This window comes from Gallus gallus, chromosome 1 (genome assembly GCF_016699485.2).
Source record: "Gallus gallus isolate bGalGal1 chromosome 1, bGalGal1.mat.broiler.GRCg7b, whole genome shotgun sequence".
NCBI classification, from domain to species: Eukaryota; Metazoa; Chordata; class Aves; order Galliformes; family Phasianidae; genus Gallus; species Gallus gallus.
The window spans coordinates 125,015,696-125,041,242 of NC_052532.1; the positions used below are offsets into that span (position 1 = coordinate 125,015,696).

General features: G+C 41.1%; 2 protein-coding genes across 8 annotated transcripts in view; both read right to left on the reverse strand.

Annotated features, from left to right (window-relative positions):
- The window catches only part of CLCN4 (chloride voltage-gated channel 4), a 40,445-nt gene extending 30,135 nt beyond the window's left edge, over positions 1-10,310 (reverse strand). The window contains exon 1 of one of the 4 annotated variants that reach the window (XM_040662494.2): positions 10,276-10,310. In XM_040662494.2, coding sequence (XP_040518428.1) covers positions 10,276-10,279 — 4 coding nt within the window. In that variant the 5' untranslated portion in view covers positions 10,280-10,310. Of the gene's footprint in view, positions 1-6,301; positions 7,676-10,186 lie in introns of those variants that run through there. The other 3 variants (XM_040662495.2, XM_004938401.5, XM_040662496.2) reach the window with 3 other exon arrangements.
- Positions 10,311-10,987: 677 nt separating this feature from the next.
- WWC3 (WWC family member 3) overlaps positions 10,988-25,547 on the reverse strand; it is a 98,751-nt gene continuing 84,191 nt past the window's right edge. For 2 of the 4 annotated variants that reach the window (XM_040662492.2, XM_015273752.4), the window contains exons 16-23: positions 22,236-22,403; positions 21,385-21,536; positions 20,518-20,677; positions 18,939-19,103; positions 17,469-17,561; positions 15,360-15,587; positions 14,667-14,794; positions 10,988-13,372 (exon numbers count right to left, since the gene is read on the reverse strand). In XM_040662492.2, the coding sequence (XP_040518426.2) occupies positions 13,306-13,372; positions 14,667-14,794; positions 15,360-15,587; positions 17,469-17,561; positions 18,939-19,103; positions 20,518-20,677; positions 21,385-21,536; positions 22,236-22,403 (1,161 nt within the window). In that variant the 3' untranslated portion in view covers positions 10,988-13,305. Of the gene's footprint in view, positions 13,373-14,666; positions 14,795-15,359; positions 15,591-17,468; positions 17,562-18,938; positions 19,104-20,517; positions 20,678-21,384; positions 21,537-22,235; positions 22,404-25,547 lie in introns of all 4 variants that reach the window. The other 2 variants (XM_040662491.2, XM_040662490.2) reach the window with 1 other exon arrangement.

A 25,547-nucleotide genomic window follows, 5' to 3' on the forward strand; every position in this document is an offset into this window, starting at 1 on the left:
TGGATGATTATCTGCCTGAAACTCCATGCCAGCTGCCATGCTTCTGAATGTGGAGATGTGATGTCAGATTAGAAAAAACCCAATTCTGGCTCCAACACTTTTAATTGAGTTGTATAGAGATGCCACGATTCTTATGTGCTGGCAGTAAGCACTATTAAGTACCACTGTCTTTCTCTTTATTGGCAATTATTTATCTCACCTTTTTGAGGCATCTGAAACAGTCTCCAAAGCTTCTTTCAGGATAGGTTAACTTGTCTTCCAGAGGTTCTTGCAGAGATCCTTCCATTCCTGCCGCCAGAACTACAGCCTTACACTAACAATTTAGTTATGGATACTTTAATACACTAACATTAAGGGCAAGTGAATGCCATCCAAACATGGACTGTAGCCAGGTGCACAGTAGCAATCCACTCTGACGACAGCAAAAGTACAAATACTGATGGTGCGAGTTGTCTTATCCAGCATCACAAATCTGTACTAGACTCCGGACACTACAATCTAACCTCCTTTTGTAGCTGATGAGGAGAGAGAAACGCTATTCAGAGGCAACTAATCTCACATATTTGAGACATTTACATTATCATGAGATGATAGATCGTTCCAAATAAGCGACAGTTTCTGTTCACAGATCACAGAGACATCAGAAGTAGCCATTCTTGCCTCATTAATTTGAAAGAAAACATTGCAATATCATTGCATACAGAATTAGTAATAAATGCAACTCTTACCCACTCCTAATACCCAAATATCTAAGGAATTTGGATACTCCAGCAAAGCCTATATATACTGAAAAGTGTTGAATGTTGTTATGCTGCTGAGTGACTCTTGGATGCGCATGTTGTCCCTTTGTAGTTCCATGTCTCAGATGTCGTTGCTGCCCTTTCAACTACTTTTCCAGATGCTGGTGAAACAGTTTGTCCAGCAGCAAATATTTCCTGCTTAGTCCCCTATTCTTTTCTAATAATTCCTGGCATTCATTATGCTCAGGGCATGCATCCAATGTTTTCCCTGAGCAATCTTCTGTAACTCCAAGATATACTCCATGAGAGGCACAAGCTCATCATTCTGTAGAATCTTAGGGTCATTACCCCCATCATTTTGTCTTTATTGGCCTTGAATCACATTCGCCATTTAATTCCCTGTGATTCAGCATGGAAAGAGTCTTCTTCAGCTCTTTGTCACTGAATAGCTTAATATATCTACAACTCGAAGTTTTAATCAATATTCTGCTTTATCAACTGTAAACGGATTATTGCTAAAAGCTGAATGAAGAAACAAACCTATTGGAACCAATAAACTTGTGAAGTATTGCATGAGAGGAGATGGAGACAAAGATCAAAAGCACAGCTTAAGTATTAGTCCATAGGACTTGGTGTTGGTATAAAACCAGATAATTTTTAAGTAATCTCTGAAACATCCCAGATAAAGAAAACAACGCATGGATTAGTGCAGACAGCCTGCAGAAGCCATGGTGAGCTGGCTGGTGGGCTGGGATATGTCCAAGAGCACAACAGGTACGATATAGACTGTAAGCATAGGTCTCTTTGGTTGTATTTATCCCATTTTTTTCTTTTTTCTTCTAAGTAGTACTGTCATATTTAAGGCTGTGTTTTTTTTCCTGCAGGTCCCACAGTGAGTAAACTCAACTTGTGATTCAAATCAGCTGTACGAAACACAGCAGCTTGGAAATAAATTGTATGGAAAACAGATAACTTACATTTATAATAGAAATGCTGACCACCTCTGAACTTTATGGCACTGCTATAGCGTGTGTAAATGTAAAACCCACAGCTAGAAGAGCTGTATCAGTGAACTGACACTGTACGTATTACATTAACTGACTGATTTGATCTGAAATATACTTGACATGGCAAGCACAGTCCAAAACATCCCATGGTTCAAAGAAGCTGAAGAGTACACTGATGAGAAACAACGAGCTGAACAGTCATCAAAGGAAAAGTCCTGGCCCTTGTCTATTGCTACTAGATCTGCTATGGTCTCCTCATCCTGTTTTCTGTTTTAATTGGACACAACACCCAGTACATTTTGAAACGCATTTCTAACAAGTTTTAAGTTACTTTTAACAGATCACAGTTACTGAACTACTCCAACACTTACAGTATTTCTAGCAGATGAATGTTCCCCTACACACTTTCATCTTTGTGCTGTTTTCTGTAAAAGTAGCAGCGTGGAGTTTGCTATGTGAAAAACAACCATGCAAACAGCACAGCACACCTCTGTCAATGACTCCTTTGCTGTAGCATGAAGTGGTTGTGACAGGAGGCTAGTAGGAGAAAGCAGAACCCTAAATGCCTGCTGCAAGTTCCCCAGTCTGTATTTCTTTGGAGTGACTTTTCCTGGGCACATCAAAATCCCTGGGACTTAATTTTAGAATCATAGAATCACAACAGTTGGAAAAGACCCACAGGATCATCCAGTCCAACCATTCACCCATCACCAATGGTTCTCACTAAACCATGTCCCTCAACTCAACGCCCAAACGTTCCTTGAACGTTTTGCTTAGGATCTGATGATGAACAGTGCAGTCTTACTGGTTTACCAGCTGGCAATCATATAGAATGATAGATGAATTGCCACTCTCTCTGCTTGATTTTAGTACTGAATGTTCCTAGTACTGAGTGCTCAAAGAAACCAAGCGCAGTGCCTCAGCCTCATGGCCAGCTATACTCCTTGCCACAAACTGCTCAGTGTGACCTGCTGAGCACAAGCATCTCATCTGAAGAGCTGGGTGCCATGCCAGCAGCAGGTCACTACTGCACCAGCAGAGTGAGCTGGAGAAGTCAGCATTCAGAAAGAGCCATAAGGGGATGAGGCTGAGGCCCACACTGCAGGACAAGGGTCCCAGATCAGAGTACAGTCACACCAGAGGCATTCAGCACTGCCTGGCAGGAGAAAATAGGCTTGATAGAACAGGGTGTGGGCACGCACAGGCATTATGAAGTTGCCTTGAAATAAATGAATGAAAAGTATAGCAAGATTACTAGGGGCACAATATGCCTTTTGGGGAGCAGTGACAGCACAAGGTTTATTTAGTTGGGAATCAAAATGCCAAGGGGGATAGATACAATTCCACCTCCCTCCCCCGCCACATAGCAGATGACCTAGAAACAGCACATCCTACAAGAAGGAGGTAAATGGTTATGAGACCATCATCATCCCACAGCATCTTACAAGAAAGATGTCTTCAGTAGAGGCAGGCTGAACCGTGAGTTAAATGTGCAGTTTTCTCCAGTCTGAAAAATACCCATGAGCGATATAAGGCTATTCATCTTGAGAGCCTCAGATTGAACAAGGCGATCCATTTATTGACTCTCTGCCTTAACAGTGGTGCTTAAAAAACACTGGCATGGCCTAGGATCAGAGCAAGGACTCCTTGAAAAATAAGAAAATGCTGAACTCGGTCACAGGCTTTTTTGGAAACATAATGTGGCATTAAAAAAAAAAAGCATAGAGCAGTTAAAATGGGAAAAATAAAGATGGATAATAACATTGGCAAATCCCTTTCTTACAGTTCAAGGATTAATGGCTTGGTCCCAGTATACGAGAAAACCATACTGTGAAACCCTGCCATCTCCCGCAGCACAAACACAGGCAGACCGCCATATCTGGAACATAACTTTAAAACACTGCAGCACGTTACTGTATGGCCCCATCACCTCACATTAAGGAGCTTTCTGCTGTGGTAGCATGGGCAAGCTACATACGGCCAATCTTGGATGTGTTGCTTTACCCTGAGTAACCTCTATGGAAAAAACGATGAAGCTGCAGCCAAACTCAGAAAGCACAGGGCAGCACATCACAGGGGAGAGGGCCTGGGAGGCAGAGGGGGGAAATATTTGGGATAGGCGGTGGAAAACTGAAGCATAGAAGTCTCCTCCAGCCTGAACCACAGTCTCCGAACACTCCCTTCAGCCACCACACGTGCTAAGGCTACGATGACAGCAGCAATATGGGAGCGGGCCTGGAGCACAGGGGATGCAAGGCCTGGGGCCCAGGGGGCGGGGCAGCACAGCCTGTTTGGAAGCCTGGGCACCCCACATGCCCCACAGCCAGTGGGAGCTATAACAAATAGCTGAGGTACCTAGCCCCTGTGGCAGGGGACGTAGCAGCCACAGCAGAGCTAGGCCTGCTGCCCTTAACCTCCTGAGAGGCCTCTGGGCCACGGCACTAACCCTCGGCACCGGAGGCCTGTGCACCCAGCGCAACCCAGCTCCCTCCCGGAGTGGGTCTCCCTTTGGAGGCAAGTTCCTTTGGTATGAAACATCACGTGTCTGGTCTCCACTCAAAGTTTCTTGGAAAATTTGAGCAAAATTAGTTCAGCTGCTGAGTTATGTCAGGAAGGGGGGGGGTGAGGGGGAACCTAATTCTTTCCCGAAAATGTCAAGTGGAATGTTTGCACTTGCATCACTCAAAATGGACTCCGCTGTTAAGAAAAATACTGCTAAACATACTTCTCTCTGTTATTTCCAGCAAGCTTTAGCAGTCTCCCCAGTAAATATAGTTGCTAGCATTGATGTCGGGGCTGCGGAAACGGCACAAGCAAAGCGTTGTTATGGAACATAAGTGGTCTGCATTTCTCAAACGAAGCTGAAAAACCTTTATTAAAGGATGTCCTTCTGCTGACATCCCACCAGCACCACGAACCCTGCAGGCATGCAACAACCCAACATACCTTGATTTTTTGAAGGAGTATCTCCTTCTCCGGAGATATTCAAAACCCGCCTGGATGCTTTCCTGGGCAACCTACTGCAGGGAACCTGCCTTAGCAGGAGGTGGGACTGGGTGATGTCCCAAGAAGTTTGCTTGGTTTGCAGCACTGCCCTTTGTTTCCTCAGTCAGAAAATGATGACATTAACAGAAATAAATCAGTTTCCAGGAGAAATATATATATATTCAGAGAGAAGACAGCTGCACTTTTACTCCTAAAAAGCCACCCCCTTAAACGGTGCATTTAACAGCATTAAATAAACCTCTCACTGAAAACATTTTTAAGCTCTCAGCTTAAAATAAAGCTGGTAAACCTGCAGTGGAAAAGCCATTAATGTGTTCTGCCATGTCACTTCTCATGATTTGAGTGGAAGCAGTGAGTCACCCCAATGCAGATGGAGGTTTGTGTTTTTCTGAGAGGGCACTGGTTTGTACAGCAGTGTCTGCTGCTGGTGGGCTGTGCGCTTACAGAATGGTGACTTCATACCTCCAAGTTCCCCCACCTGCAAGATGGAGAAACCCCCCCCCTTGTGATAATGTTTGAGAGCAGTACGTTAGAAGTGCTTTAGGAACAGCAACCTGCAGGAAACCTGCCAGCCTTCCTCCGCTAGCATCAGCTGCAGGTCATATGTGATTGTTGGTTCTTCTGGTCTAGAGAGGAAGAAATCTGAGCAAACCCAGAACCTTCTGCGTATGTACACATATGCACTGAGAAAAGTATGAAGACTAAGACATCTATAACCTGTCCCTGTTTCCCTATCTGTTTGCTCCAGGAAGACCATCCAACACCATCCCTGGGACCCCCTCCAGTCCTGCTTTAGAAGGCCCAGGCTGCTGCCTCCCTTGGCAAGGGGATGGGCACTACCAGAAGCCAGATGGAGCAGTGCCCTCAGTGAAACACAACATGCCTGGGCAAGCACAGCCTTTCGACCAGCACTATTTCCAGGGTTGCCATTTTATAGAAAATAGCTGTTAAAAGATTTGAGTCCTTCCATTTCAGAGTTGCCCCAGCATGCAATTAAGCTGATACCTTGTCCCCTGTTGCACAAAAAGGCCCTGACTCAAAAATCAGGAGCCAAGGAGAACTACTGCTTTATACATATTTCCACACAGCACTCAAATACGATCAGGGCTGATGAAAAAAGGACGTTGTGTCTGTAACATTGGTGTGTGGCAGCAGGGGGGTCGTGCACTTCATGAGGGCAAAGGGCCATGTCCCTGCATGCACGGCGAGCAGGAACCAAACTTGGTGCACTCCTAAGTGCTAGAAAGAATTGAGCCAGGACTTCTCCTGATGCTTCAGAGGAAGTTAAGAGGAAATTCAGCACCGGGGCCATCAGGATACATACAGCCTTCTATCTCATCAAGTGACAGGTTTGCATTTCTATTGCTTTTCAGGCTACATCTTGAAAAAGCAAAGATTCTATTTGAAGAAATAATTTTAAACAGGCTTTCTGTTTCTAAAAAACCGCCATCTTCATTGGTTTCAGTGTTTCATTTTTCACTTTCACTTTGTTTTCCATATCTCTTTCTTTTTTTTTCCATATTTTCTGACCCTGACACAACCACATACCTCATTACCCGAGACCGGAATGTACCTCTCTCCAGGATGTGCAGCCTACACACCAACACCAGAGATGCAAAATCTCCTCAGGTGTTTGGCTGTGAGCAGAGCCACGCCACACTTCTGTGTTTCTCAGCGATGGGAAAGAACAAAATACTTGAACAGAGAGGAGGGTTTTCAGCAATAAGAGAACATTCCGCACGCTGTGACTGACATAACACCTGCCTGCCTGCCCTATGGAGCTGCAGCTGAGTCATCCTCCATTCTCTTTCAGGAGCGCACATTTATTCATCAGAATTCTTAATGCAAAAATAAACAAGCACATTTTCACTTCTCTGACTAATATGACCTCAAACATGAATTCAGCTTCCTGCTTCTATCATTCTACCGTTTATATTAAGGACAATAATAATGCAATGCAAATAAAAAGCCAACATATATTTAAAGATACATTCAGAATTTTTTTTTAAAAGGCCACAAAAGCCACGCTCTACAAATTTGTGTCCTCATGTATTCGTATAGAGTGCACCACTGTAGGAAAAGAAAACAGGTTCTGGACTTTGCCACAGAAATACCACTGTCCGAAACAGCCGTTCAGTGGGGATATTTCAGCCTTTAGAGCAGCTTGTGTAAGAGCTGAAAATCTGCCTGTCATCCCCGATGTCCCTTCTGGAATACTATTTTCCACGTTGATGTTGGATGACAAACGATACCTATCCTAAACTACAGCAGATCATGCAAAAAACCTGTCAGACTGGGTACTTGCAAACCACGTCAGCAAAAATTAATGAAGGAAAAGCCTCTTTCCCCAAATACATCTGCTAACCCCTTAAGCAAGTTAATCCTCATTCCTTTTTAAGCTCAGATGCATCTCTCTCTACAACAACTTCCTTTAGGCAGCCTTTAGAATGAGAAAAAGCCCACAGCAATAAGCCACAGGACTGGCAATGCAATGAAAACAGTACTGCTGCTCCCTCCTCTCTCCGCACGGCTGCATGATGATGGCTGCTCCCGCAAAATAAAGCTCAGCAGACACACGAAGGAGCCATATCGAAACGCAGGGACAAAGGGCCTTCCTCAGCTTTAAGGCTCCAGCTGGCAGCCTTTCTGCTGGAGATGTCAGCTGGAAGAGCAGCACACAGCAGCAAGCAGCCTCTGCACTTGCAAGCCCTCTGCTCGTAAAGAATCTGTTCTGCTTTCTTTTCTAGCAGGAACTCTGCCTAGCTGAGCCGGAGCTCCAGGATGGCAGCACACAAGCACGCTAATCTGTTGAAGAATTAATGTTGCTTACCTGCAATTCAACATCATTTAGCCCAGTCCCAAAGATTTTAAAAGCATCCTTTCTTTGGTGGTATGGCTGCAAAGCACTGATGTCATGGGGAGGAAGCAGTAACAATCATGTGACTGCATCCTCCGTCTATAGGATATCTGATAGGAGACGGGGCAGAGAGACAGAGCGAGCTGTAATCCTGCAGGATTACACTGCAAGCTTCTTTATCCCTCCCTACCTATTCTTGAGCAATGCAATAGCTGGTGCTTTTCTTTCCCCCTCACCTGAGCAGTGGTTGTTCTTTTCTCTACAGAGAGTTTATGAATTCTGCTGCAACTGCAGTAACAAACACATTTTTCATGAGGAAAAAGCAACTTATACACAGTGTACAAATTAAGATGCATTCCTATCGGCTGCAGCAGCACCCAGCTGTTTTAATTATCCTATTTCATCTTTCTGAAATACATCATCACAGCAGCCTGGAAGTCAGACAAACCAAATTCCACCATCCCTTGCATGTTTCCTTCTCCTCATGCTCCATTTCGAGCTTAGCGGATTGACATCCCTGCCTCTGCTGGGTCATAGGCAACCTTTGCAAAATGACCCCAGAGGCTTAGTCCCTAATGTTACCTTCATTCTCCACCCTGTCCACCCATTAAATCACCCCACTTGCAGCCTTCTGCCCTTTCATCAGTGAAACCATTGCTGCTTGAAAGATCCTCTCTTCCATGCCAGCCTCTTTTTCCTTCTTCAAAACTTCGGCTTAAATCCTTCTATCAAGTATTTCAACACTAGAACATCCTAAAATGCTTCATTCAAATGCAGCGATTATCTTTCATCTTTTTACTCAACCATGCATTACACCTCAGCACTGTTTTGTTGCATTTTGTTCTGCTGTCATTATAGCCTGCAATGTATTCAGGCTCTATAGCAAAATAACACTTTCGAAAGTTGATGGTACAAATGTTGCACCCCCCACGAGGAGCACGTTGTGCAGTGCAGGGTTATTTGTATTCTTTGAGAAGCCAGCATACGAACACTCGTGTATGTTTGTACACACGCAGTGCTATGCCTCATTTCAGGACACGTACCTTACTGCTTGGTTCACCTTATCCAAACACTGCGCAGGCTGCTTGTACACTTGAAGGCATTCAGGGGTGTGCTTTGTATTACCAAGCAGGTGCACAGGTAGGCAGAAGAAGACCTTGTCCAGGCACACGTGATAATACCCATGGAATGACTGAAGGCGCACGCACGGCTTCCACTAACTTCAAAGGCTGAGCAGCACAGTTCCAGAAGGTCTTTTTGTCCCAGTGTGTTTAGACATATACCTGGGGATGCTCCAAGCAGACAGCCTGGCCCAAGAAAGCAAGCCAGCCGGTACAGAGTGCACAAAACCTTTTCAGAATGGCTCCACGGCTCCACCAGATCTTGTCTGCAAACCAGCGGAAGCTCCTCAATTCCCTGTTTCTGATATGGATCCCCCACGCAGAAGGCACATTTTCCATTTTACTATGAAACCTGAGCACTTCAGTTGCTTCACCTGGAATTCCTACAGCCTTCTGGAACAAGGAGCATGCCTTTAGAAATGAGATTTGATTATGCCCTTTACATAGTAGCACGGATCGCATTTCTGTATTGTTTGTGCATCGGTAACAGCTGCAGACCTGCTATAATCACATCAGGAAAGTGGAGAAAAGTGAAAGGCCTAACTTCTTGCCAGCGTCTGTTATTTGTGCCCATTAAAAGCAAAATTAATAAGCCGGTTGAATTCTGTGGAGGAAGTTAAACGCCAGCACTTAATTTTTTTCCTTGATAATTTATCTGCAATTTTCCTTGATCACATTATGGGAGAGTGTAGGGAAAACAGCAAGCAGCAGTGAATTAGTCAGATGCAAGCACAGATACCTAGGCACTTTTGTGTCGTAAGACATCCAACAGAACATAAATACCATGACCTAGACACAAAATAGCTATTATATGCACTAACCAAATGAGTAGAAGGGTATTAACCTCCTTTTTCTTCCTCGATAGACTTTCCTAAATTCCCTTCCTAGTTTTCCTCATCTTCCTACAGGTGAACTCACTGAGTCTCTTGCTGAATGCTATTTCCAGTTGGATAGTCCGACTGCCATAAGGACAGAACACCTAACTCACTGTAGAAGATATCATTCTATAACCCAGATAGGCTTCCACGAAGCTTTTAACTTCCAAGAGCACTGAGATGTTCCAAAGTGCAAGAAAGTCACTTAACTGAGACATAGATTCCAGAACCAAATCAATTTCATTCTTTGGTATTTTCTTCCAATCACAGTAAGTCAACCAAGTAGTCTCAGGAAAAGGGAAGTGTTCATATGCCGTTTTGGACAAATAAACAAACAAATGAACCAGTTCTTGCTTTGGCTAGCTTGCAGTTTCTCAAGTCCCTCTGTAAATATAATATTCTTCTCATACTCCTATCACTCTACTGTTAGAAAGGAGATGGGATCCAAAACAAGCAGTAAAATGCCCTCTTCCCTAAAAAGACAATTCTAATCTTACTTTTACATGTAGCTGAAAACGGACACAACACACAGTTCATCTAACTCCTACAAAAACATTTGCTCTTTTTAGACAGCACTTACCTTGAAGTTTTGCAAAGCGCTCACAAGAATCACAGCAATAAATATATATGAGACTTAATTCTTACATCAGAAGATCCATACCAACATACCCATTATAGCTTTTGTAGTTGATCCTGATGGCAGTGAGACAGTTGGTATTCCAAATGACTATTTCAAGCAGACCATTTTAAAAATAACCTAAACTCTGTCATACCCGTAACGCCTTGCAAATACTGCACAGAGAAAGGTGTCATATGTCAGTCCTTCAGTTCTGACTGTGCTCCTCCAGCTCAGGGTTGCAGAGAGCAACAACAACAAAAATGGTCTTTCTACAAATATTAAGGCGGAAATCAGCGGTAACGTTCAGCGTAGAAATGTTAATGTGTATTCTTTTGAAGTGGTTTCCAGATAGGGACTGGTCATAATCTAAGATACTACAGAAATAACAGTGTCAACTTATTTCAAATACAAATCTACCAAGTAAGAAATTCTGCTAGAAAAACAAAAAGACAATTCAGTGTGTGGTAGAGGAGCCACCCAGGAATTTGGGATATTCAACCATGAGTGTTAGATACAGCTGTCAACTGATTGTGAGCAGTAACCACACAGGAAAACAGGTGTGCCATTCTTTATGCTCTGCATCCATTTCAGGTCTTCAGTGTAACCTCTCTGGAACCTCTGGATTCACAGATTTCCTCTTTCTTTTATTTGAAAACAATCACTGTTATGCAAGTATACAATGTCGTTATGAAAGTATCGTATATGTGGCAAACACAAACCCCTGAAAGAATGTCTTCTTCCATGGCATTAAACGAGATTCTATTTGTTTATGGCAAATAATTTTATTTTGTAGAAGAAATACTTTCAAATAATACAAAAATGACACAATCATACAGAACTGTGACAAAAACAAGAGAGATGAATACTGAATATGATAACTCATTACCACATCAAGACAGAACTCATTACAGTAGTCAGAATCACAGACTCACGAGATAAACTGATGACGTCTCACAGCCGTCACTAATTAAAAACACCAACAGAACCCCCTAACAGAGAAGCCACCAGACATCGTCCCTTTGTTGTATGGTCAGAGATCAATTTAGGGTGGAAGGAAGGTTCCTATCCCAGCCCTTGCACAAGGTGGGTCTAACGCAACCAGGCTGCCCTGGACCATATCCAATCAAGTCCTGGATCCTTCCATGGACAGAGACCTCATAACCTCTCTGGGCAACCTCTTCCAGTATTCAAACACTGTCATGAGAACACGGTGTTGTCTATTCTTAGCACACAGCAAGTATTTCTGGAAGCACTGCATGGTAACTTATGATAAATACTACTATGAAAGGGCCTCCACTGATCATGAGACATGAAATTCTGACCAACTGATCATTTCAAGTAGCAAGCACGTGAAAGCTTGCTGTCCCCAGACTTTTACCCAAACACAAACGATTTCTTACATGATTTACTTGTTTTTCATCCATATCGTTTCTGAAGTACTAGTTCAAAATTAACAGCCTTTGCTAATCATCCTCATTGAATAATGACTGAGATTTAACTCCCCGTATCCAACACTTGTGGCCTCAGACTGGGCAAATAGAAGCAATTCTGCTTCACTTTCAGGTTTTCCTTATCTTTGACAAGCTTACAGAATATAAGCTCTCGATACTCACAAAGAACGCTTACAAAATATTTTGAAGTACTCCCACTGGTCAGAGGTTTTCATGAGTCTGCTTAGTTTCTGACTGTTGTTGCTTTGGTTTCCTGGCATAAAAATCTGAAGCCAATTTGACCTGGGCACGTCCCCTTGATGAAAAGAGAGCACGTTCTTCTTTCTAGGCAATTCCAGCAGTTTGCAAAGTTAGTCTTGTGTTGGGCACCTCTTCTTGTAGGTAACGCATAATTAGAAAAATACGAGAAACTCTATTATAGTAGCTTAGTGAAGAAGTATTTTTACGTACTTGCAGGGTGCAAGGACACAAAACTGGCATTCTCGGGAATGCAGAGCGACAGTCTTTCATGACAATGAACAAGTAGAGTTACTTTTACCACATCTCAGCTCGCCCGAGCAGCAATCAAGTGAGCTACAGCTTCCACAATTATACACCCCCTTCCTGGAAAGTGTCACTGTTCAAAAGAACTCACGTGCAGTAACCTCAAAGCGTATCCTTTAGAAAGAACACGTGGTTAAACGCCCTTCCTCACTGCAGCTGCTCTCTGAAATTAGCACACGTCTTCCTGAACCGGGCCAGAATCCTGAGACTGTAGGAATTGCGATATCCCTTTAGCAGTTTAGCCAGCTCACAGAGCTCCCTTAACTCCCTTTCCCTTAAACAGCAAAACAAAGATCTGTCACCCTTTTCCTTCCTCCGTTTAAATTGAGCATCTAGTTAAGAATATAAAGATATTTTAGAGACAACCGAAATGAAAACATTCTATTAGTGCACAGTAAGAACATGCAAACGAATTCCGCAGCGTTTAACGACGCTTCTAATCAGTGTTAAACACGCTGCAGGTGATAATATTCTGCTATGACACAGACGGTGCTAAAGGATACAATGTACATAATAAGCTACAGATAATAAAGCCGAAGAAAGTGACAATTTTAGAACATAGTATTTTCATTTCAGGTATCAGAAACAAAACCAGCTCAATGGTTCCATTCTACTGTATGACAAATACTGAAGAACAAAATTTCAGTCTTAAAATACATCTTAAAGTAGGTATTTTCCTTCAAGGAAAAAAGGCACTATAAATAAATTACACTACAGTGAATTTGCCTGAACTCACTTTGTTTCTGTCTTCCAGCCTTTAAGTCAAATAAAACAGCATAAAAACTGTACACGCTCTTAACAGGATAGTCGATCTTTTATAAAATAAGTTGTCTTCAGAGATGTCAATTTCACAACAAGGAAAAACCAAGCCTTGTTGCAGTCGCTATTATAAAATATATATATGTATATATATTTATATATATGTTTTTGTTTACTTTTACTTTTTTTCCTTTTTTTATTTTTTACAAAACGTGTATATTAGCTTTTGCACTTTTGTTTTGTTTTTTGTTTTTAAAGAAACTTGGCTAATCTAATAACTTCATTAAAATAAAAGCGATAAATACTTCATGTTTACAATGCAACACGTCATACGTCATCGGCCGGCAGAGGAGGTATGTTAATCCTTGGTCTTGTAAAAAATGCTATCTTCTCTCTGTGATCAAAAAGGATGAAAACAAGTCAGATGTACGTCCTGCTTTTCCCAGCCCCTTGCAGTAACCATTTCTTTACTCCTTTACTTATTATTTCTTACTACTTATACGTTACCTGAGGGCTTACTTGAGTACAAGCAACTTACAAGAAGCCCTCACCACGTGCTTTTAGAAGCATTCCCCTGAACACAATTCATCTTTTGAACATTTAGGTGGAAACTTGATAGAATTTATTGGACGTCAATTACCATTCACTCTAAAATGGTTTCATAGGACTTAAGTCCTCCGTGCAATGCAAAGTTTACCTCTGACATCTTGCAATAATGCCTACAATACTACAACGAAGACAACATTAAGATTCATCTTGCTTCTCTATAAGGCAAACAGTATATGCTGTAAAATCACTGTCATAAGAAATGGATGTGTGCACGTAAGGTGCAAGAATTTATACAATCGAATTATCCTTCAGTTCATTCACCTTGCTCGCAATTTCCCATATCATTTTATAAGCACGAAAATTCAGTCATTACCAGAAACACACGATGTAAAAACAACCCCAGAATTTCCATTCTTAAGTCATCTCCACGTCTGTGAGGAAGACTTTTCCCTTGCCAATATTAGAGAATGGACAAGTTTTCTACTTCAGTATTCCTCACAAACAAATTCTAAAAAATCAGAACACTGTAAACCAGTATCATGTAAAATTGGGGCTGATCTGCCCCTCATGCCTACACCTACCCTAAAAATATTTTTAACAATTAATGCTAAATTCTTCCTGTGAAGTGCACACCGTTTATAATGACAAACGTACGCAAACTAAATCTAAGAGAGGACACACATGACATGAACACAATGAAACAGGAACCGAAGCCCAAAGAAAAGGCTTAAGAGAAAGCTGGAAGATTACTGAGCAATTTTCAGAGGAACAGTGTCTCTAATAATGCACGTGTGCATGATACTAAACAAACTGTTCAGGCCTACAGGACAGCACTGAAGAGCTGAGAAATCATTTCAACTTAATGGTAGCTAGGCTAAATTGAAAGAATCACCCAAGGTGTGCTGTACACACTTGAAGACTTCTTTCCTCACATGTTTTAGAGCTGTAACACCGTAATTTTACCTTACCTTCGCCTCTTTGCACTACAAGTAATTCATAGGAAATGTCACGTGTTCAAATCACCACGTGGTTAGAAATTACTGGCTATATTCAAGACACACAAAATTTGAGCTAACAGCTTTAGAGAGCTTTAACGTCTGTAACAAACAGTTGTTATTTCAGTGCGCATTATCACTCACCTAAAAGTCTGCACCTGAATAGGCTCCTTCTGGTTTTTCCCACGCAACTGGTATATTTCTTTTGATGCTTTCTTTAGCATCTTTTCAGCTGCTTGCTCCTGGTGATGTTCAAATTTGGTCTGTCGTGTCTGAACATGAGACAAAGAATGTAATGCTAATAATTATAATGTGAATAAATAAAACAAAAATACTCAACATGGGGGACTGTTTCCAATCACCACAGTAAAACCACATTGCTCTCTCAAGTAAGACCTCAAAAAGAAGCTAGGCTCACTCTGTTTCTGATAACCAATGGCTATTGTGTTTGTTGTGTTTTGCCACTTCTTGCATTTATGTTCTTGCCCCAAGAGGAAAAATACTTAAGGAACATTTCAAATACTTCTAAAAAGCAAAATACCAAATTAGCAAGATTTCTTTTAGTAATGAAACTGCTACAGTTCCAGCCATAAAATATCTAAAAAAAGTGACATTCTCCAGTAATTGTCTTCAAACAAATACACAGTTGGGTAACAATCAATGCAGTCATTTTCATTGTGGTAACTTCAAGAACACAGAGGCAACACAAATTATTTGAACTTCCATAATAATAATGAATAAATAAACAATCGAGTTCTTTAAAGAAGTTCTTACCATCAAGAAATTTTGAAATGAAATGTTTCTAAACAAGTTGAGTGCTACTTCATGTGAGCTTACCTGCCTCTCCGCTTCCTTCAACAGATTTCGGAATCGCTCATCCCGAAGGACCCAATGGGGCAGATCTGTCTGCCCCCTGAGCTGGGCATCTTCCAGACGCTGTCTCAGCTCCCTTAAGACACATATCTCCTCGTTCAGCTGTCTCTGTCTAGTTCTGGATGCCTGGAGATCCAGCTCCAGGTCTAACGATGTCCTTGCCATAAGCTCAGCCAAAGATGATCTGCAGGACTGCTGAGTTATCAGGATTCAAATACAAGGCACAGTACGTTATTCTCAACATGGTGCACCGGTATATTTTTAGGTACATAGTGCATACACTTTATGTATGTACTTTACATGAAGTTTTTCTTGATGCAAAGATTTGGAGAGATTATTTATACCCCACAGTGAAATGTTAACTAGCTGTAAGAGTTTTTTTTTCTGTAGAATATACAACTTTTTTCATTAATACCCTTTACTACATTCCTTTACAGTCTACCTTCGGCTTATAAATATTTAACTAATTTAAGTTTATAAACTAAACTCTTATGTAATGAAAATAAGCAAAGGCATACAATATGAAAAAGTCATAACTGAATAACGATGCTAGAAAACAACATACTGAGCAATAGGTTCACCTGAAAGGAATTTACTCGGTATTAGTTTTAAAATACATTCTGAATCAAAATGGAAGGCATAGTCGTCTACCTACATATACCAGCAAGAAATTAGTATCTGCTTACCAGGCTAAACTGTAAGCCATTTATCAACATCATATTAACTTCCTGCATGCCCTTCTATACCCACTTGCTCTGCATGGTGGGCTATCAGAATCATAGAATGGCTTGAGTTGAAAGGGAGCTTGAAGTCTATCCAGCCCCAACCCCTGCCATAGGCAGAGCTGCTCCCCACCAGCTCAGGTTGCCCAGGGCCCCATCCAACCTGGCCTTGAGTGCCTCAAGGGATGGAGCATCCACAGTCTCACTGGGTTACCTGTTCCAGTGCCTTACCAGCCTTCTGAGTAGAGAATTTCCTCCTAATGTCTAAACTAAACCTTCCCTCTTTTAGTTTAAAACCATTCCCCCTTGACCTATCACTACCGGATCACGTAAAAAAAAACAACAACAACAAAAAACACAACCCACAAACATTCTCCTTGCTCATACACTCCCTTCAAGTATAGGAAGGCCACAATGAGGTCTCCCTGGAACCTTCTCTTCTCAAGGCTGAGCAAGTCCATCTCCATCAGTCTTTCTTCACAGAAGAGGAGGTCAGCCTTCTGAGCATCCCTGTGGCTCTTCCCTGGACCCGCTCCAACAGCTCCTCATCCTTCCTATACTGGGGCTCTCAGGCCTGGATGCAGTACTTAAGATGGGGCTTCATGAGGACAGAGTGAAACAGGACATTCAGCTCTGATCCCTGCTGATCATTCTTCCTTTGATGCAGCCCAGGATACAACTGCCTTTCCAGGCTGCAAATGCACACTGTTGGCTCACATCAACTTTTCACCCATCAGAACTCCCAAGTCCTTCTCTGCAGTGCTTCTCTCAAGGAGTCCTTCTCCCAGTCTGAACACATACCTGGGACTGCCCCAAACCATATGCAATACCTTGCACTTGGTCTTGTTAGAATTCATTGAGTTCTCATGGGCTACCTTTCAAGCCTGTCCAGATCCCCTTAGTTTCTGAAACCTCACATACTACTGTTGGGCCTCAAACAGTACTGTTTGCTAGGCTGCATGGCAGGGGAGCAGGATGTTTTCCCATCATTCATACACACTTCTGTGGGCCTGCATTCTGTATCGTAATCTAGATTTTAGAAATTTAACAAAGTTTACATCTAAATCAATACAAATCTAGTGCCAGTTAAACAAGTTCTTGTCTTTCACACCTTGCCTTTTCCTCAAAAATCATTCACAATAACATTTTACTTCCCTATGTCTACTTTTCAGATTAAAACAAAACAAACAACCAAGACAAACAGAAAACAACCTTCCCACTATTGATTACATTACAGAAGACTTGTATATTTCCTAAAGAGAACAGAATGTATATGTAAAACATCTAAAGCTTAGGTGTAGAAATGCCACTGCTACAGCAACTTCAGTGAAAACCTATTTCCCAGGCATACCTGCTTATACCGAAGAGTACGCCTCTCCAATGTATTTCGGACAAATGGTGATTTCCTTGGCAGAGTTGAGCTGTCACTGTCACTGCGATACAGCTGAGTAGAAAAGATACTGAATATAAAGCTTGCTAACATCTACATTCAGAAATCAGAATTCTTTTTTTTGAGTTTTATTACAAAACAAAAACACTGAAATTGTGTAGTTTGAAGCAAATGATTTTTTTTTCCATTTTCAATCGTAAATTTGTCTTTAGCTATTTATTTAAAAAAAAACAAACATCATATATAATAGAACTCATATTGAAATTGTAAAGTGGACCACAGACGCACTGTATGCAACATAGATAATGGCAAAACCAAGAAGATTCACAGAATCACAGAATCACAGAATGGCCTGGGTTGAAAAGGATCACAATGATCACTGAGTTTCAACCCCCCTGCTATGTGCAGGGCCGCCAACCACCAGACCAGGCTGCCCAGAGCCACATCCAGCCTGGCCTTGAATGCCTCCAGGGATGGGGCATCCACAGCCTCCTTGGGCAACCTGTTCCAGTGCATCACCACCCTCTGGGTGAAAAACTTCCTCCTCATATCTAAGCTAAACCTCCCCTGTCTCAGTTTAAAACCATTCCCCCATGTCCTATCACTATCCACCCATGTAAACAGCCATTCCTCCTCCTGTTTATATGCTCCCTTCAAGTACTTGAAGGCTGCAATGAGGTCTCCCTGGAGCCTTCTCTCTCCAAGCTAAACAAGCCCAGTTCCCTCAACCTTTCTTCGTAGGAGAGGTGCTCCAGCCCTCTGATCATCTTAGTGGCCCTCCTCTGGACCCGTTCCAAGAGTTCCACGTCCTTCCTGTACTGGGGGCCCCAGGCCTGGACGCAGTACTCCAAATGGGGCCTCACAAGAGCCGAGTAGAGGGGGACAATCACTTCCCTCTCCCTGCTGGCCACCCCGTTTTTAATGCAGCCCAGAACACAGTTGGCCTTCCGGGCTGCAAGTGCACACGGCTGGCTCACGTCGAGCTTCTTGATTCTTGGCTTAAAAATCACTATGGCATTTTCAAACTCAAGCTCTCAAAAGTTTAGGAAAGACTGCAACTAAAGCCATGTGCATTCCACCAATACAGCAAAATCAGTACTGACACAGCAATATGCAATACTGAGAAACAGCTCCGTAAAATGAATCACTAGCTCAGCATCACAGGTTGCCAAGTAAAGGAGCTTAAGATTTAAGTTATGGTGGGTTCTTAAATTTTAGCAGAAATAAATTCAGGTTTAAACTCTTACAATGATCAGGAACCAAGGGACCATTTCCCCCCCACCTCGATGTTTATAATCAATGAAACATTCCTTAGCATCAAGAAATAGTATATGTTTCTTGTCATTCAAGTTTTAAGAAGAAATTATCACAACCACACAAAATACTCATGTGAAGGCATCTCCTCCTGTCTTCTTTTTAAGCTTTACTCACTCTGCAAACGTATTGACTTCGTGCTCCAGGTGAGAAGGTCTGGGAACGAACAATTGTGCTGCTGCGAACAAAAGCAGAACCCCGTGGCCTGCGGCTAGTTCTCTCTTTTGGAAGGATAGCAACTTCTTCAGGAAACAGATCCTCAGTATTCGTTTCCTTATCCACCTAAAATTACAATGAAGGAATTTTTAATTTTTAATATTTTTTTTCTTTTTTTTCCTCTCTCTTTATTTCAGCAACATCAAAAGTAAACCATCTGCCCTGTTAGCTAGGCTAAAGTTTTAATGAGCCCTGAGAACAGAGAATGAAGCACCTCATTTTCAGTAGTTTTAAAATTAGGTCATTCAAAATTATAAGATTACTTTTCAGAAGCCTTTCCTGGAACAGTAAAAATTTTAAGATGCATTTACAATGTGAATCATAGTTGCAGAAGACAAAGACTGCATTCACTACTAACAACTGGGCATTAATCGAGCTACCACCTGACCTCCCAGCCTCAACAGAGAGAGAAAACTAAGCCACATTTCAAAAAGCAAGGTGACTCTGAGGCAACCTAAAATCTTCAGGAATTCAAACCAAGAGAGAAAAAAAAAAACTTCAATAAAAGATTGCTGAAGCAATGACACAAGAACGCTCAGGTGTTTGGAAATACAGGAAAGATGTGCTACTCTATCAAAGCATCAAAACTTTAAGATAATCCATTCCTAAACAGGAAGTAAGATCATCCCTAAAGGCAACCTAAACAGCTTACGTTCCTTTTCAATTCAATGAAACTGTTTATTTCAGCTTGTCAGGATTATTTTCAGTGTTTCATATCTTGAATACAAAAGATGTAAAATCTCTCTGTTTCAGCACATTGTTATGAAAATCTCAGCTGTATGTCTTTTAACACTGCGTCAGCAATGAAGTTTTAAAATTTTAAGCATCTTTCTTCCTTGGAGAATTTTAAGTTCTCAGAGCACTGGAATTTGATTATGACCTTTTATGTTACAATTTCAAAACAATAAATCATAGAATCCTAGAATCACGAGGTTGGAAAGGACCTACAAGATCATCTAGTCCAACTGTCCTCCCATTACCCTTGCTACCACAAGCCACTAAACCATATCATGTAGCTCTTCATCCAGATGCCTCTTGAACACTGCCAGAGACAGCGACTCCACCACCTCCCTGGGCAGCCATTCCAGTGCCTGACCACTCTCAGGGAGAAAAAGTTTTTCCTTATGTCTAATCTAAATCTCCTCTGGCGCAACACATTGATGTAAGTGCATATTTAAGATTAGATAGAGGTAGCAGTAAAAGTACTCCTGCCTTCTAATGTAAAAGCTGTTCTATTTGGAAGTAACTAGCAAGAGAACAAAACAAAAACAAACAAAAAAACCCACCAGCCCTGAAGAGGACACTTTTAAGAACTCAAAAGGCACACCACTGTCAACAAAGCAGTGCTCATGCAGGACTGCTAGTGTCATTTCTTTTCTCTCCAGATCAATCTGGACTTAAGCTCAACAAGGAGCAGTAACATACGGAGTGTGCACCAGGCATGGTGGCAGTTCCCGTACTCAGTGCCTTCTCTCATTACCTTTACTGGTGGAGGCTGGAGTTTTCCAGAACTGTACTGGCCTGCTTGAGTTGCAAACATGTGTCCAGCTAATGAATCCCCGCAAAATGGCTCCGGATAAGGAGGGCTAGTCTGGGTGCAATTACTGCATCCACTGTCAACAGATTCTGCTTGCCAACTCCTGAAGTCAGAACATGACAATGATTTTGTAGGTATTAAAAAACAAAACAAAACAACAACAAAAAACCCCAACCCACCCATGAAGTTACGAATAACAGTTGTGCATTTCATTATCCTGCTCAGTTTATCAATTAAGAATATTTCTACAACAGAAATACAGAATTTAATACTTGTGTTTCTGCAGATGCACAGATAAACAAATTGATTTCATGACAAAAAAGATCAGCTCCCATAATTTTTTCCAAGTATACGTTCCGGTCTTTGTAACAATCAAAGAAAACAGTGACAAAAAGAAAAGCACCACTCGTGTAACAAAAGAGGAGTATTATTAGTAATGAATTAGAGCAGTATGGCGTATTTGCTCTGCAAGCATTGCAATGCATATTTTCATTTTCCCACGTCGCTCCATATACATCTATCTTTTTAAAAAGCACAGTGCCATTGCCAAGTCACTGCAGCTGCCTCCCTAACAATGTTTCTGCTTGATTCAAAAGAAGTGTTTTCCCTCTCCCCAAATTCCAAGTCCTATAAACTCAGCTAGCTATTCAAATGAGGCTTTTTCCTGTTAGTGCATTTTACACCCGTAGCACTAACAGGGAGCAGATCTCAGAACAAGGATCCGCTGCTTCTCCTGCTGTATTTTAGATCATCGTCGTAGTGTAAATATTATTCAGCTGTTAGATTAGGTATTTTAACGACTATTTGTACCTTTCTGATATGGCTTCTGCCTGGTCTTCCTTTCTCTCCATCTCTAGGATTTCCTCCTCAGTGTACTCCAGTTTCACTCTCTCTTCTGCCAGCTCTCTCTCAACTGCTTCCAGTTGGGCAGTCGTCCTAGCTAACAGTGCTGTCACTGCATCCTGGAAGGTAAACTAGACTTCAGACAAACCTGTTTGTACAAGCTCTTGTATTCAATGCATATTATTGAGAGAAAACAAACGAAAAACAGAATCATTGTATATTCCTTAAAAAAGCTGTCCCGAATGAAAACGATCAAGAAATAATGCAATTTCTCATGCAAACTGGGCCCAAAGTAAACACTTCACAGTTGCACTGAGCAGCAGTTCACAAGCTAAAATGTTGAGTCAAAACCACTTGTGGACTGTGGGACTTTATCTCACTATGAAGCACCATCCAGCGAGTTAGATCAAAGTCCACCTCTGGAGGTCACCTAACCTGACATCCTGCTCTAAGGAAGAATGGCTTTAGAGTCACACCAGATTGATCTCTGACACCAGTGCCAAAATGCTCTCCATGGATGGAAACTGCACAGCCTTTCTTGGCAGCCTCTTCCAGGGCAGTGGCAGATTTCTGTAACGAGTTTTAGTGAGTTGAACTGGAGGTGTGCATACAAAAATACACACAGTATATTTCGAGATCATGTTCAGACATGACCCAGCTTTTAATTATTCTTTTAAAACCCGAGTATTGCCACAAGAACTACATTAATGTATCAGTTTCTCTGCACCTGGAATTAAAGTGCACCAGAGATAAGATCACAAGCAACCACCCATCAGGTCAAGTAAAGTTAAACAAATAATTTTTTCAGAGTTTCATACCGTTTTAACTGTGGTTACACTTCCAGAAGACCGGGGAATACTTTCTTCACACTGGTGTTTGTTCTTTGGTCTCTGGGGATCCGAACCAGTGAAGATTTGAACAGAATACCAGTGAAGCTGCATCTCACCAGAACTCTCCAAATCACTCAGGTTTATCTGAGCAATGCCCTGTAAGCAATAAAAAGCATCCACCACAGTAAGATAAACATACACAGCAGTATAGATCCCTTCTCATGTAATGAGTACTCCATTTATGATGAAAAAAAAATGCTTTATCAAAAACTAATAGAGTCTTTTAATAAGAGGCAGTTTTGTTCTGTTTTATTATGATGTCTAAGATGCTGAATTTCTTGCCTCCTCTTACTATGGAAAGGATCAGAGTGGATATTATATTTTTTAAAATTGAAAAATAAAACTACTACAGTTGATGCAGGTGTGAGTATAACAGTCCTTAGCAGTTTAAAAGCTCAACTTTGCACATCTGATTTCTGTAATTGCTTTCATCAGTATTAATAAAACAACGTTACTTTACATTGATCAATTACGTTTTAAGAGAACTATATTCTGAGGTACCTTTCTGGTCATCAAAAGCGTCCTCTGAAAGGGAAAAAGCTGTCGTGTGAAACAATTTTTTCCTGACTGTTTATATCACAAGTTAGCCAGTTGGACCATAATCTCATTTTTCCACTTTCAAAGCCATCCTTGTATCTCCCAAATTCAGATGAAAGAAAGTTTAATGAAAGCTTTCCACTGTAAGAATTCCCAACTCTAAAGTAAGCCTACTTAATCAAGTAGTGCTCACATAAGAAATTTCTGAGCCATGTTGACCTTCCACTCTGTTTGAGCAGCTGTATAAAGGACAACAGAAAAATGGAGTCTGTGAGATTAACAGAAGAATGGCATATTGGGACACTGCCCATTATTAAGAATGTTTTTCTATGTCATTTGTTATTGGGTGCTACAAACAGAAATAGTTTCCTTACTATATCAAACAGAGATCTCCACTAAATAGCTAGCTGCTCTGACAGAGTATGAAAGAAACATCTACCACATACTCACACTTTGACACCAAAGTTGAACGTTTAAGAGATGCTAGGTTTGTTTTGGGAGGTAGAAGGGAAAAGACGTACTTGGATCTTTAATGTGTTTGACACTGCCCTACATGCTATATTTATTCATCAACTAAGAAGGCATGCCAAAGCAGCATTTAATTTAATATGGTGTTGAGAAAGAGGACAGATATTCTCAAAAAAAAAAAAAAAAAAGATAAAGTGTAGAATGATAAATTACAGTCACAAAGAATTCAAATAAATTAAGACACAGAGAATAACTGGTTGGTCAAGGCCACAGAAGATCAGAAACAGTAAAACAGTGAAGTTGTGGTTGCAACAAAGGCAATCATATTTCTTTGAAGTTTAGCACAAGCAATATATGCTAACCATGGAAAGTAACAACTCCCCTATCTCTACCCTGATGAAGCCACCAGGGAAGAAACAGGCCAACTTAAGGAATCGGTTTTGTAAAGCTACAGAAAACCAGGTGTGGAAAGCTGTAGGATCTTCCATCAAGACAGAACATGAGGGAGGTGAAGGAACTGGATGACATGGAAATTCAGTAGATTTACTTCTCTAAGTGAAGTTTAGAACTATTTGCCAGAATATTTCTTCAATTTTTTCTTCCCTGTTAATTACAAATATTTGTTTGACTTATGAAAAACTCCAGCCTGGAACAGACAACCCTGGATATGAATGTACAGACTAGGGGACAAGAGGTTGGAGAGCAGCCCCACAGAAAGGGGTCTGGGAGTTCCAGATGACAGACAGTTGAACGTGAGTCAGCAGTGTGCCCTGGCAGCCCAAAGGGCCAACTATAACCCCAAGATGCACCAGGCCCAGCACTGCTGGGTGAGGACAGGGATTGCCCCACTCCATTCTGCACTGTGCAGCCTCACCTCAAAAAAAAAATTGGTATCTCAGGCGAAAGAGATTTTGAAAGACAATTATAGAGGTCACCACTGCAGTTTCAAAGTGATGATTTCTCAAGAATACAGTTATTTTTCAACTTAAAAGCAAGAAAGGCAACACTCAGAGACTACATAAGCACCTACCTGAAGAAATCATGACACTGTTTCTCTCTTTTTGACTTGTATTGTTAGCTTATCCTAAAATATGTTACCAAAGATATTTCTGACAAAACTACACTGACACTATGAAAGAGAAAAAAAATCCTACCAGAATAATTTGAAAGCTTATCATTTTTTGCTAGTTCAGTAACAGCAGTTAGAATGAAAGCATTTTCATTCTACAATTCCACATCATGGAAGCTCTTATTCAGTGCTGCTGAAAATGCATAGTTCATGATGATGACTGTGTTAAAAACAGTATTATGTAGATGAGAATTAGCTCTATCAAATAGTGTTATTGTGCTCTTTGTATCTGTTGTAGCTTCCATGGAAATAAATAAGAGGCACTACTTTTGAAGCAACTTATGTATATGCAGCCCAAGACTTGACTCAGTGAGACTCAGGCAAGCCAGAAGGTTGGACACCCATGATTTAGATTTTCAAGGTAGACTAACAAAAACACATTCTTGACCAGACGTGCTCAAATAATCATCTCTTATCCACTGTTTCACAAGACACTGTGCTACCTGTTAACGCATTTGAATCTCTCAGTGAAATGACAGCCCACTGACTTCAAAACATTCAATGAAGATTCGTTTGAGTGCATTTACATTTGTAAATAATTAAATTAACTTTTAACATATCTAATGATAACACAGCTAACAGATGTAACCTATTGAAACAATGTTATACTTCTTTGAATTCATCTACATTAGATGCCTCAATCAGTTTAATGTTAAGTAAAACAACCGGTTTGCCTGGATCACTGTTACCATGCAGCAAAGTTAAGATTGATGTAATGCCTATTACACAGTGACAATTGGTTTGTATTTGTTATCTTTTTATTAGGAAGCTGTTTTGCAGATACTTGTTCATTGTGCATGCATTGTAGTGCCATGCAGAAGGGTAAGTCTGGAGCACAGTACAGTCTGAAAGCATTCAGGTGAAGTCTCTGGGAAAAAGTTTACAGCATGTTCCTCTCGCACCAATATTCAGCAACTGCAGATTTTTCAGCTTTCCCCAAAGCACACATTCGTAGGAGAGGTATTAAATTAAAAAATAAAATAAAACCAACACCTCCTAATCTACTAAATCTCATAGCAATGAATATAGGTAATATGTCAACTTTAAATATGGTTCTGCAATGTAACAGACATAATAACTAATAAACAGTTTTATTAATAGTATGG